Source organism: Struthio camelus, chromosome 20 (genome assembly GCF_040807025.1).
Source record: "Struthio camelus isolate bStrCam1 chromosome 20, bStrCam1.hap1, whole genome shotgun sequence".
Taxonomy (NCBI): domain Eukaryota; kingdom Metazoa; phylum Chordata; class Aves; order Struthioniformes; family Struthionidae; genus Struthio; species Struthio camelus.
In genome coordinates this window covers 130,847-145,098 of record NC_090961.1, presented here as the reverse complement: position 1 = coordinate 145,098, position 14,252 = coordinate 130,847, and the positions used below count along the sequence as shown (strand labels likewise).

Sequence of the window (14,252 nt, the reverse complement as noted above, 5' to 3'; positions counted from 1 at the left end):
TCTTTTGAAGTGGATACTTCAGTTGAAATGATGAAGAAAGGTTACTCTGTAATATCACATAATCCTACTCACAACTGTTATCCTGCTACTGCAATAAAGAAACTAGTAGCATTTACACTTAATGACTTATTTTTTTCCAGGAAAAAAATAAAGAAAAATTACCAAAAAGAAGAAAAAGTTATCGCTTACCTTTTGTATCTCAGGATGAAGAATTTCCCTTGGGCTCTTCTCAAACTTGTCAAGACTCATAGCACTGAAATGCAACTGAAATATTATTTTACAGCAGAGAAGGGATACGTTTCAACATTAATCCACTAACTGGTTACAGAAGGAACTGTTCAAAGGGCCTCTCTCATTGCATGCTTTGTGGAGTAACTATTTATTTTCCATAACACTAACCTCCAAGATTTCCTGAACTTCTTTTTTCTTTTAAAAACAGAAATGAATAAGGGACACTGCACGAACATCAGCTTTAAATTTACCATGTTTACTTATAAAGCACAAACTTTCATTCTATCACCCTTCACTCTGGCTTTACACATACTCATTGAGAGCATTTCAGGATGACTCAATAAGCTGTTTGGTTTTGTAAACTCTTATTCTCTCTTCTGAAATAATACAGGCAACTCAAATGAAATGCAAGCACTTTAACAATAAATTTACATATCAAAGATCCACAAATAGAAAAACAGAAAAAAGTTACTTCAATAAGAAACAAGATCAACTATCTCAATAAGATACAATATGCAACATTTTTTTCCTAATCCATGTTTCTACGTGGATTTAATATTATTTTGCTATATATTCTCCTACCGTTAACTTACAGAAGTTACAGCAGCACATCACACACTGCAGAATACAGTCCGTATGGGGCACAGTGGTGGATCGGCACAGTGGTGACAGATCTTTCCACTGTTGTTTATGCTAGACCACAATACAGACAGCATTTAATTTAGTCCCTTTTGAAAGGGATTTAAATGGTCCAATTCATTCACAAAAAAACCCAGGGTTACTCAGCAACCAGATTTCTTTGAGACAGACAGTTCTGTACCCTACATTCGCACTGGTCGTACACAGGGTGAGATGTCAAAGGAATACCAGTCAGCTCAGGTGCAGGCTTAAGGACCCTAAAAGCAAAAGATACTCAGGGAAGAGAATTTAGTCTAAGCCTGAGTGGGCAAAAGGATCCCCTTCATCTGGATCAGCTGGACGTTCATCTAGCTGATCACAGGTGGCACAAACCCTAGGAGAAGCAGGCAGAAGCAGAGACTGCTGGAGGTAGCAACTGCAGAAAACACCTGTGATAACAGTTTGGATTTTCCCAAACTGCTTACTGTGCAGTTCTGAGTGATGTGTCCTATCACTCAAGGCTGGATATATTTTTTTTTCTTACAGCATCTGAAGGAAGGCACACTACTCGCCACGATCCCAAGTGCGAAAAGGAGCTCAAAGCCATTTCATTTCCCTCTCAATCTACAGAATTTCAATAACAAACAATCCTGAAAAGATTTGGCAAAGGAAGCCAAACTCATCCCAGTATTAAAGGAAAGGGCGAGTGCCTTTTTTCTAAGCAAACCAGCTACATCAGCTAAGTTTAACAACCTGATTATAACTGTCTGCCTCTGACTTAAAGAAATGTAGCCACAGAGCAGGACAGAACAGGTTTTCGAGGTACATATATACCATGATCCTATGACTCCAATTAGTTATATTTTTTACTCAAGTAACTATAATTGATACTTAGCTTATTGTTTTATATTTTTCTGTAGAGCCCTATCATTCTCTAAGCAGGTGACTTTGCTTGCTGTGAATGCAGCTACAACCAGGGACAGACGAAGTTGCTACGCAAGCAACAAACTCTGAGGCAAGCCTGAGGAGCCGAGATACACAGCCTGCCAGAATAATCTTACTCAGTAGTTGCTGCCAGCCTTCAGCTCCAGGTACGCACAGCTCACTCTACCGGACTCAGAGGGAGATGAAGGAACAAATATGTTTCTCCATTGTGGGTGCAGCTTGTTGGATAGTTTTTTTTTTTAGCTACAAGAATTCTGAACTTGGCTCTACACATTAATAACGGCAATTTAGCAATTATAATAGGCTCGTGTTTTTGTATGGACTACGTAGAACACTTAACAAATCAACTAATGATTCAGCTTTGTACTACATCTCCAACACCTCTGGACTGAGGGTTTTCAGGCTTGCTCTGTCTGAACTTTTCTTGACCTGTCTACGACTTTGTTTTAGTGGTTTAGCTATAACAGCAATTTTTCCAACTGACCAGCTGTCTGTAGCTTTTTTTTTTTTTTTTTACTTTTATCTTTGTACAGTACAACCAAAGTTTATAATAGCCGCTCAGTAATAAGCAGTTGTTCTATGTAGAATGAGATCTATGACTGCAACGTGATGAAACGTACACCTGGTATAACAGCTCAGGCCTTGAGAAGTGAAGACACAGGACGCAAAGTGAACTAGCACAGGCATAATATGATAACAGATGGGCCACAGCCGTGGCACTGGAGACCACGCATCTATAAACAACTCAGCCAGACCAGCATGGATAGTGCATACGTGACTCAGCCCAACATGAACTGTAACAGCCAACATATGAACAACAGAGCTTTGAAGAGAACAATGGGCTTGAGCTGGTTTCAGTCCATGTATTCCTTCCCACAGACTGGGGATGCCCAGCATCATGACAAAAAGAGTAGTCTAGACACTGGTAATGAGATTCATGTTTTTATTCTGAATCAATTGTACATTGCAATTGTTATACTCTGCTAAATGTAATTTGTGTTTATATTGTGATTTGAGAACATTGCTGTATCATCATGCTAAAATCAAAATCACGTGTAACTTCAAATAACTTCAAATAAGTAAACTTTCTATTAAACATTAAACCCTCCATATGTGCAATATCTAAAAGAACCTGGTCAGAGAGTATTGGACTCTGAGAAATAAGAAAGAATTTGGGGGAGTACAAGGAAACAACGTACATGGAAGGGGACATCTTTGAAAAAAATCATTCTCATTTACCCTTCCAGTTCCATCCAAGAGTTTCTACTTCTAAGGGGCAAAATGAGCACTTCCAAACCTGTTCTTAGCCAATGTAAATGAAAAGACATTCATTAGCTGGGATTTGCCACTTAGCACTTATTTACAAACCTTGAGAGACCAAGAGACAGAAAAGTACAACCAGCCTTGGCAGCTTCCATAACGGTATTGTCGATAAAAAGGGTCTTCACAGATGACAACCAGATGTCTAACTACCTGCAAGTAGGCTCAGACTCATCACTGAATGAGATTTGCAGGGAACAAGTTATCTGAAACAAATCTCTATTTTTCCCTGCAAGAGACTGGAGCACCGCAGGACGGAGTCCATGAAGGTGTTTCAACAAAAGTGTAACACCCTGGATGACAAAAAGACAAAATTTCTCCACTCTGGAGTGCCTGATCAAAAGTGCGTATGAGGGAGAGGGAGAAGCTAGGTTAGAAACTGACATTGAGAAGAGGTATTTCAGGGACTGGTGGGCAGACACGGACTCTAACAAGGAGAATCATCCTTCTCTCACAAAGGCTAAGTACAGGAAAGCAAGTCGTTGCCACATTTACTGAGCAGGAATCTGCTGTCAGTGACAAGGTAATGAAAACTGAATGGCCAGCTACCATCACTACTAGGGGCAACGACAAAAGAACATTCAGAAAGGGAAGCTTACAGGCATGTGTCATATATTGGCAGCATAACATATGCATGGAGTATACCCTGATTATGCACCAGACTCCTGTGACGGAGAGGGACACCTAACACAGGGATGCTGTTAGAGGTGCTTGGTCTAGCACCCACGACCTGTAATACTGCTTTGAACCAGATGGATTGGTCCTCAGTATCAGAAATACTGCTGTAGAAGCCAGAGCTGCAGGATTTAGGAGAGGAGACTTAGCTCATCTCCATAAGCCAGGTGAAGGAGACCTGAAACATTTCCAACTCTATGTCTCGACACTCCAAATCGGAGAGACAGCCCTGGAGATCAAAATTAAGAAGCCAGGCTCAATGGTCTACTAGCCTCAGAAATCTTGGACAGTTGTGGGCAAATCCAGATTTGCTGCTACTGATTTCAGATTTTTCTGAGACTGTCAAAAAGATATTCCCTATTCCCAGAAAGCGCATCTCATATGAGCACTGGCAATGTTATCCAGCGGTGAAGTGGGGACCTCCAGTTCTGAGCAATTAATAAACATGATTGCAACTACCACGGACCAAAGATTTTGAGGACCTGCAGACTGCCCATTTATCTGAGACACACTTCTTGTTAAGTAAACATTTTCCCCCTCTGCTCAGCACTGGTGGGGCCACACCTGGAGTACTGTGTCCAGTCTGGGCTCCACAACACAAGAGAGATGGAGCTTCTAGAGTAAGTCCAGCAAAGGGCCACTGATATGATTAAGGGACTGCAGCATCTGTCATATGAGGAAAGGCAGAGAAAGCTGGGACTGCTTAACCTAGAGAAGGCTCACGGGGGATCTTATCAATCTGTGTAAGTATCTGAAGGGAGGCTGTAAAGATGACAGAGCCAGACTTTTTTCAGCAGTGCCCAGTGGGGTAGGACAAGAGGCAGCAGGCACACACTGAAACACAGGAAGTTCCATCTGAATCTAAGGAAAATCTTTTTTATTGTGAGGGTGAGTGAGCACTGGAACAGGTTGCCCAAAGAGTCTCAATCCTTGGAGATATTCAAGAGCCATCCAGACACGGTCCTGGCCAACCTGCTCTAGGTGAGCCTAGCAGGGGGCTTGGACTAGATGATCTCCAGAGGTTTCTTCCAATCTCAGTCATTCTGTGATTCTGTTTGCCTTTGTGAAATGACAGCACTTATACTATGGATTTCTAAAGGTAGTTCAATTCTTACAGAAGATGCATTTGAAGAAGCCATCAGCGAGGAATTCCCATTTGAGAAAACACATCAGCATCATTAGATCATAAAAATTACAGGTGAAATAGGAATGAACACTTCGCAGAAAGGATTTCTGATTTCTGAACTTACCACACTGTTGAAAGAAATAGAAATAGTGTTGGGTTTGCTCACTTTATATTCTCCTCTATCACAAAGGAGGCAGGACAGAGTATGAGCATCCCCATACTGACTCTGGCTGGGGGAATGAATTTTCTCAGCTTCAGTGACAGCGTGTATAACCTGGTCATAGAGTGAAATATATATGAGGACCATTTCTTGAAGATATAATTCTTAGTTTCTGCCCTATTTCATTATGCCAGCCATAGCCATGTTATAATCAAATCTCTAGTCAAAATCTACTGCTCCTAAGGACGGGTCTGTCTAGTTTAAACATATATTTCCTCTCCACCACTGAAGTTCCATATAGCACCTATTTTCCCATTCACTTGAAAACAGATCCTCGGCCAAAGAAAGAGAATTTTTCTCTTTTCTAAGCTGTAACTTAGTATAATACAGGACTGGCATAAAACCACTTTTTGCTGTCCTGAAAAATTAAGATTTGTATACTTAGTTTTACTGTTTCTATAAATCTATCATGAAACCATACAACAGAAGCTTTGAATTACAGGAAAAGAGATATAGACAAATATTGTAGCTGATAACTTATTTGTAAATACATACCTTAATATAGATTTCACTGACAACGTTTTTGTGGGACAATAAGGAAGGCATATTTTCTGAGTACCCTATAAAGGAAAAAAAACTAGGAAACATTACAGGACATATTGACATCTCCCATGCATTCAAATATGAATATTAAGAAAAACAAGCAAGTAAAAAGCAAAGATCAAGACAGTCCTCGTTTTATTTAGGGGAAGGAGGAGGGCAGCAGGAGGGAGTTATGTATGGTGCAAAATTATTGTTGCTTAGTTTAGACTAGTCTACCTGTGGAAATTAAAGAGGAAACTAGCACTACTACTTTGGGCATTATGAGGGCTGCTGAAATTAGTAGGTATTACAAACTATTTCTCATCGCCAAAAAGGTGAACCATACATCCACACTAAAGAGTTTTAAATCATTTCCTGCAATAAAAGGTAGTTATGAAGAGATAAGTAAAAAAAAAAAAATTAAGAACAGAATTAAAAAATAATAGTGAAATCAGTATCACACTTGGCTATTTTCCTGAAGTTGTACAGAAAAATCCTAAAAGCACTATAAAATAATTGCATAAATTGATGGCAGGACATAATCAAGAGCAATTTAGGCAACATTTCTAAAAATAAGGATGAGTTGCAGATAAGGACAGAAAAAAATGTGGCAACACAGATTTCTGCAAGAAAGCTTAGTTTAGTTTTACCTCCTATGGTAACAATTACATGTTTTTATTACATAAAATGAAAAATATATACTAAATACTGAAATTATGAAGAAAGAAAAAAAAAGTCAATGAGGAGAAATTTATCCAAAACAAAAAGCAAACACAAAAAGTCAGAGAAGTGATAGGTATTTGTTCCTTACTGTTTTTCTCCAAAGAATTGAACGATATTGAGGAACACGCTGGTTATTTTGGTCAGAGAGTACAACAGATAGAAAGAAAGGGTTTTTCTCTACATCTGTACCTACATAATTTTGATGAACTGTTAGGAAAAAACAAGAAGTGTTATCAAATGTAAAGAAGACATGCACACACAAATGTGTATACACACACACACACACACACACACATATATACATGCATATATACATATGCATACACAGTAACACACACACACACAATATAAATATATAATATATATAAAAAGATAAGAGACTGGCATGGCCTTCAAGGCCAAGAGGGGAGTCAAAACCTCCCCTTTTCATAGCAGGGAATCATTACATTGGTTCAGCTCCTTACAACTCAACCTAAAGCCTCTGTCTTTAGGTTAAAAAAATATATGAAACACTGACTCATTTTCTGTACAAGTCAGAAGAATTATTAACACTAAACTAGGACCATATTTTTTCACATTTAAATAATTGTAGTTCAAAGCTACAATGCATTACCTCTAAACAAGTCTTCAACCTGTTTTTAAAAAGATAATTACCTTTTCCTAGAAAATATTTGAAATACCATCTTGTATGATACTCCGGGTTTTCCAGATGCACATCCGTTCTGTGCCATGTACCTGGAGCGTAGTCTGCATTCTGAAACAGAATTGGGAGACTATTACATTAAATGCTGAATGAAAACAGAGAAAGTAATTCAGGCAAAGGCCAATGAAGAGTAGCTGATTCACCAGAAGAGTTTCAGCCTTATTATCTCCATTTTAAAAAGCAAAGAATTATTCTGAAGCCAGTTATCCTGCAGCTGAAATTAAAACTTCTTACAGTGCATTTCACGTTGAATGCCTTTTTTTTTTTTTTAAATAACTGCAGTCCTTTCCCTTTGTGCTACTGTTATGGGTAACAGCTTACTATTCCACCAAAAAGATGATGATTGAACGTAGGATTTCAAGTAAAGATAAGTAGTGTTAAAACTTAAAAATAAGTAAATTGATAAACAGATTTCTGCCTCCAGATTTTATTTTCTGTTCTTCCCAAAATAAAAATCTTCAGGGACTCCTTGCTACACCAGAGCACGCTTCTGGAAGTTCTCCAGTGTTGTTTCGGGACCAGCTGGTTAAGCTAAATCCCCAAATGTCCCTCAAGTCCTTTTCTATTAACAGTTAACACAGCAATAGCAATTACTAAAAAGCCATTCTCCATACCCGTTCACCTTGCGGCCATTCATCAACCGCACAGAGAACCTTTCTGTGATGCAGGCTAATCAACTTTTGACCTGCATGAAACTGAACTAAAAAGACAGCATGCAGAACATGACCTCACAGCACATGAACGCAGAATAGTTAGTTTGCTTTAACTCTGCACTTGACAACACTGATGCAAAAAAATGATCAATAACAGTTTACTAGTAACATCGGGTTATTATAAGCTTGCCAAGGCCTTACATATACTTCCCTAATAGTGAATCTGATAAAAATAAGGATTGAAGAACGATGATTCAAATTAGAATTTCTTTGTTAGTTACTTCATTAAATGACACCTTCAAACTAACTAATTCTATGGGAATTTCTGCCATCTGCCAAATAACAATAATTATGAAGAGCTAGATCCCCACAAGGATTTAATTTTTAGGCCACTTCTTTACATTACTCCCCGCAATGCCACTCCACAGACCAGTTAACACAAGGGTCCCTTCACAAGCATAGAGGAAATTACATGCCCAGGACATGGATCCCTAAAAGCCAGTCTACTAAAGACAGCTGCCTAAGCTACTCAGTAAAAAAATGTAAAGTGGGAGAAGAGACTCCAGCCCCACGACTTTTTGAAAATTAATAACTTCTTCTACATGAACTTCCTTCTGAAAGCAGCTGTTCAAGCCAGCATCCCCTCACAAAATACAACCAGAAGAAAGAGTAGTAACGTCTTCGCCTTTCACCAAATCATTAGTGGTTACAGTAGCGGTGAGATGTGGAAGCTTTACCCCTTCCTTGAATGAGGGAACCGAATGTACTTCTACCCTTCTCCTCCCTTTTTCTTGCCTCTCAGATACAGCTGCACGCTGGAGATAGACAGAATTCTCAATTCTCCCTGCTATAACAACTATACTAGGTATAAAATACTTAAACATTAACCAGAGCAGATACCGATACATAGGTCTTCTGCATCTTCAATGTCTGGACATACTTGTCTATTAAGTATTCAAATGATTTCACGTAAACCAAAACAGCTGCAACATGATTACAGACTTGTAAACTTCTGTTTTGCATTATCATTTCACACTAATTTTCCTTCACTGTATGTTTTGAAAGATTAATGTCAATTACTGTATTTAAGACTAAATATTCAATGGGGATGAGTCCTGAAATTTAAGGCATTTGTTTAAAAGGCAAAACTAAAACAAGCATTTTCTCAAAAATGATGACACACAGCTTTTGAACGTGTCCAGCTTGAATATGTAGACACAAACTAAAAGTCAGAAAACAAATCCTGTAAAATATTTATGTTTTAGAAATGTAGCTAATTTTGCATGGCTTGCATTTGTTCAGAATGACTTATACAACAGTTATGACTAAGTGCATTTCCTTACCATTCTCTTAAAAAAAAATTTCAGATTGAAGTCACACATCTTAAAATACATTATTTACATCATTTCTTTGATAAGATTGTGAGGTCGTCTTTCTTCAAACATTAAGAAGATATTTACAGTTGAAGATGTTTTACAAAGAACGTATATATATTTTTTTCCTATTAGAAACGTAAGTGTCCCTGGAGTGGGCAGAAGGAACATTATGAGTTTATCAGCACAGGAAGCCAGAGGGAATGACTCTTACAGGCTCTAGTCCGCTTCTTCGTCTCATATCTGACGGTAAGCATAACTGCTACAAGACAGCTAAGGGAAAAAAGGAAGTTATAACCTCATGACACCAAGGAACAAACTTGAAAGCCTAAAGGTTGGCTTGAATGTAATAGCATCACCAGGACATCAGCATGAAGTGTTGGAATGGAGACTGCAAAGCATTACTCAGAGGATATGTGTTTTTCTTGTAATATTATCAGGTGAACAAAATGCTACTGAAACGAAAGGAAATTTCCCTTACAAAAAATGAAACTGTTGAGATTACATACTCTTGAAAGAAGATCTAAGCTAGACATGGGGAAAAGAAACCCCACCAACCCCCTCCTGTTAGATTCTTACATTCTCATATTATTTAGCATTTTTCAAGATTGCTTCATAGGCAATTGACTGTAAATAAGTCTTCTTAGTTGTGAATAGTAACTGAAGCTGACTTATTTTTTCAGCTTCCTATGAGTTTCTTTAACCACTTACCTCATCAGAGGTGCCATTTTCCACACGGAATCGTCCAGCTCTTTGAATGGCTCCATCAGCATCACTAGATATAAGCTGTAAGAGAATTTAAGCTACAGGTTCTAATTTCAAAAATATCCATACGATCAGTAACTAAAGCTCACACTGTGGTTTCTCCTTCTTCCAGCCATTATATGATTGCCCACACGGATGGGATCAGCACAGCTATCATCAGCTTGCATATAGTTGTGGAATGACCCGATTATAACTCTAAGGATGCATAAAGGGAAGAAATATTTGCTCTTTTGGTGCCTTCCAGCACCAACTACAAATCCTCCTGTTTCAGCTTCTGGCTGCACCAACATGCAGAATGCCTATAGAGGGATTTCAGCATGGAAAATATGATTCTTCTAAACAATTATCAAATAAACAAATATTAAAGTTCTCCCCTACTACTCCAGTATGTTGTAACAGAAGAACCAGAAACAAGCAGCGGCCATCTGCTCCTCACATTGTTAGATGCAAATGATAAACAACGGGCATGGTTAACCATTCATGGCCTAGATTTGTTCTCTTTCCAGAAGTTCATCTTGAAGATTGCTCCTTTCAAAACAACAGGTCTTACAGACATCTTTATCCCAGTCCCGTGAGACTTGCTGAGCCTAAACTCCCCCGTGTTGGCAGTTTTGATGAGACTAGCAGTCTTTTATTGCATTTTATATGCTGATGCTTTCAGGAGACGGACAGCAGCAAGAATCTCCCAACATAATTGTAAGTGATGACACTGAACAACATAAGGTAGAGGAGATTCCTAGCCTGCTTCCAACATTAATATCAGAAAGTATGGCTAATTTCCAGTTGAAAATTTCAGTATGTTTGGCACCTTCATAAATATTCTGGAAAACCTGCCTGTTCTTTTTATAAGGGAATCCAGAGATTTGCAGTATACTGAGTCTATCTTTGTTCTAAAAAAAATTTCCAAAAAGTCAATGAAATGTAGGATAAATTGTCATTTCTGCTGTGTTCAACAATATTGCTTAGGATTCATACAACAGAAGACCGGGAAGAGAACATGTTTTTTCCTCAAAAATCAGCTGCCAATGCCATTGCATATTACTTCTCTCAAAACTGCAAAAAATGTCACATACCATATCAAACTTAAGAAATGGGATCTGAACAACAATAACGCAACCATAATCATTCCTGGTTTCCTTCGAGCAGTCCCTGTTATTCTAGGACAATACTTTCTCCCTTTTTTTGGTGGAAAAGTTCTCAAAGCATTTTCAAGTTCTGTTTCAAGTTCATCCCTCGCTTTGAAGGGATCGGAGGCTATGTCAGGAACAAACTAACATGGCAAAGACTCCAACAGATCCTGGGGCCTCGTATGAACCGTTAAGACAGATGATTTGGACAACTGGTCATATTACACCAGTGGGAAAGACATTCCTATGAAAATGTTTAGGGTAGGGACAAAATAATTAGGTTGCAGTAAATAAAACAACGGAAACAACGGAGCAATTGGGAGGCTGCTAGAGAAAACACTAAGGGGAAAAAGTTTAAATAGAATATTTTGAAAGTGCATCAAATATCTTTATATGTTTGCACCTCAAAAGATAAAAAGACACACTTTTATAAAATACAAGTAGAATTTTAAGAAAGATCAATCAAAAGACAAGATCAGTTGCATGAGCTTACTGCGAATTTATATTTTTCAGTAACTTTTCTTTTTGCAGCAAAAGAACGCAAATACTAGCAGTAAAAGTCTCTTAATACATAGCAGTTCACTTGCCTTTTTGAGTAACACTAAACTTAATACATGGCATGTACGGAAAGAAAGGAAAGCACCTGGTTTTCTTGCAATACAACTTTCAGAAACTAAGTCAGCAATTTATATCAAAAGTATAAATATTGATTAACATACTATCCAAGAGCTTTACATTACAACAATACCTAACATGACATTAGTGATTTTTTCTTACAGTAACAGAGCTAGGGTTCAGTTTCTTTACATCTCCTCATTTTCTGTTTATATGTATTTCATTATGGCCTTATATACAGAGTCATATTATTTCAGCTGCTGACACATTGCTAATTTCTACAGCAGAGAAGAAATTTATCTGTGAGAAAAATGAAGTGTTAACTTCATCTTTCAATTTGAAGAAAATATAGAATAAACTAACAGATTTTAGGGAACAAAGGTTTTTTAATATCCTTATTCTGCCTAATTCTTTTAATTTTAAACCTTCTCCCACTACTGAGAGGCATGCACAAACACACATATGCGCACACGTGAGCATGCACACAGTTTAACTCACATCACCAACAGTACTTGATCAAATATAATCCTAATATTTTGCAAACTTCATGTTAGAGGAAGAAAAAAGGGCTCAATTTCAATCTTTCTGAACAATCTGGAAGTAAACACAAAAATCTGGGTGTTATTTATACAACACTTTCTATCACGGTAAGATGAAAGATTCATAAACGGGGTAGTAAAAAAGACTTCCTAGAAGAGGTTTCCTGTATCTATTCTGAACCCCTTCTTTACTGCACTATCATTTTCAAGCCCATCTTAGAAAGCACATTTTCCAAACTAATTCCAGTCTTTTACCTGGAAATGAAAAGAAAAGGATTTGAACTCTGCATTACAAACTGTTAAAATTACAGGATGGGCTGTGTAAACTTACCAGTTCCACAGATCCATAATGCTTTCTGCTAAACTCTCCGCGTCTGCAACCCAGGTCTTCAGAGACGGAGCTGGAACAGAAACGCTTCATCACTATACATAATCAACTAGCCTTAGAGCTCCCGCAACACTATACACCACCATTGACAAAAGTAATTCCTGCTGAACAAGGTTTGCAGTGTATAAGCTCATTACTGTAAAGAACATTTCTTACAACATGCACAACCTCTAGTGGCCATTGCAGTTTGGCTTTCATATCACCCTCAAACGGAAAGCCACGTCTGTGCCCTGATGGAAAGTAAAAGCTATGATTAAATTAAATATTTAGTCATGATATGATCAACTCAGAGTTCCAAAGTGGATGGTGGCTTGTAATTGCATTTGAGTTCTCTGTTTAATCTAAGGGAACAGAAACCTGCACCAAACTTAATGCCTTGAGCAGAACAACTGCACCTATGTTCAATAAGCTCATGCTTGGTATGTTACTACCACATTTATTGGAGAGTCTTTATTTAGCCTACAGACAGGGAGAAACTAAACAAGCAATTACTTTAATTCAAAAGTGTAAGGAAAGAATGGCATTTCCTATGTTTCCTCCTCCCCTAACCTTAGCAAAGCTAAAATTGTCAAGTAAGCAAAAAGGAAGCCTAGAATGCAAAGTTCAAAATCCCCATGCGTTAGCACATATAATCGCATACAGTCATGTCACATTAAGTACATCAACACGTGCTTCTTGAGGTCAAACAGATGGCAAATATCTCCTCTAACTATAAACACTAAGCTTCCCATATTTGAAATAGGGATATACATGTTAAAATACAAGCTAAATAAAGATTTGGGTGCAAATTTAACACAAATCTTGATTAGCCAGTGTGTGCCATGCCGAATAGCTCAAACATTCTATCATGTTTGAAACTTGCAGTCCACCATCAAGTCAGCAGTAATGAAAATGAAGTAATTTATTTTTAATTTTAACGAAAGTAAAAAAAAACCCACGGACCAACAATATGGGATTCACTTTTTGCTATAAATTGTAGCACTACATCAATAAGAGAAGAAATACTTAAATTTTAGTGCAACATCCTTATACTTGCTTCTTGTCTTTAGGACACACCATGACACTAGATTCTGAATTATTTTAATTTGTGGACAACTTTTCTTTTTGGATTTGTATTTAAAGGTACTTGGGTAATTCATACCAACCTACTTTCTTGGTCAGTTCTCCTTCAGCCAGACACCATGGTGCACAAATGTAGCTATCCTGCTTCCAAAGCAAGACACGGCCTATACAGCCAGTTTGGTCCCTGAAGGCAGCAAGGCCTTAGTCTGTGTTCCGACACCTATAGGGGACACAAATATGTATGCCCCGGTAGGAGTAATAACAGTGATTTGAGGGAAATCGGCCACAAGAACTGAGTTTAAACCACATTAGACGTGATTTTTTAAAGGCTCCAAAACAATCACACATTTTGAAGTGTTGCCACCTGAACACAAACGCAATAATTTAAGATTTTAGCTTTTGGTTGCCCACACAATGAATTTAGGTTTGACTGAAGACAGTTGTTATCTTAAGTTTCCTGAGAATCAGCATGAAATACCTTCCAGGTAACTGTATGTTCCTATATGGAGAGGAGAGAAGAAGAGGAGAGGAGAGAAGAAGAGGAGAGGAGAGAAGAAGAGGAGAGGAGAGAAGAAGAGGAGAGGAGAGAAGAAGAGGAGAGGAGAGAAGAAGAGGAGAGGAGAGAAGAAGAGGAGAGGAGAGAAGAA

The 14,252-nt window shown here is 38.0% G+C and overlaps 1 protein-coding gene across 16 annotated transcripts in view; it reads right to left on the bottom strand.

The window, feature by feature from the left end:
• Nucleotides 1–14,252, bottom strand: part of GARNL3 (GTPase activating Rap/RanGAP domain like 3) — a 66,556-nt gene that overhangs the window by 38,543 nt on the left and 13,761 nt on the right. For 3 of the 16 annotated variants that reach the window (XM_068915208.1, XM_068915210.1, XM_068915207.1), the window contains exons 2-8: nucleotides 12,487–12,556; nucleotides 9,821–9,895; nucleotides 7,035–7,134; nucleotides 6,469–6,587; nucleotides 5,631–5,695; nucleotides 5,040–5,189; nucleotides 190–264 (exon numbers count right to left, since the gene is read on the bottom strand). In XM_068915208.1, the coding sequence (XP_068771309.1) occupies nucleotides 190–264; nucleotides 5,040–5,189; nucleotides 5,631–5,681 (276 nt within the window). In that variant the 5' untranslated portion in view covers nucleotides 5,682–5,695; nucleotides 6,469–6,587; nucleotides 7,035–7,134; nucleotides 9,821–9,895; nucleotides 12,487–12,556. Of the gene's footprint in view, nucleotides 1–189; nucleotides 265–5,039; nucleotides 5,190–5,630; nucleotides 5,713–6,468; nucleotides 6,588–7,034; nucleotides 7,135–9,820; nucleotides 9,896–12,486; nucleotides 12,557–13,688; nucleotides 13,771–14,252 lie in introns of those variants that run through there. The other 13 variants (XM_068915211.1, XM_068915212.1, XM_068915209.1 and 10 more) reach the window with 9 other exon arrangements.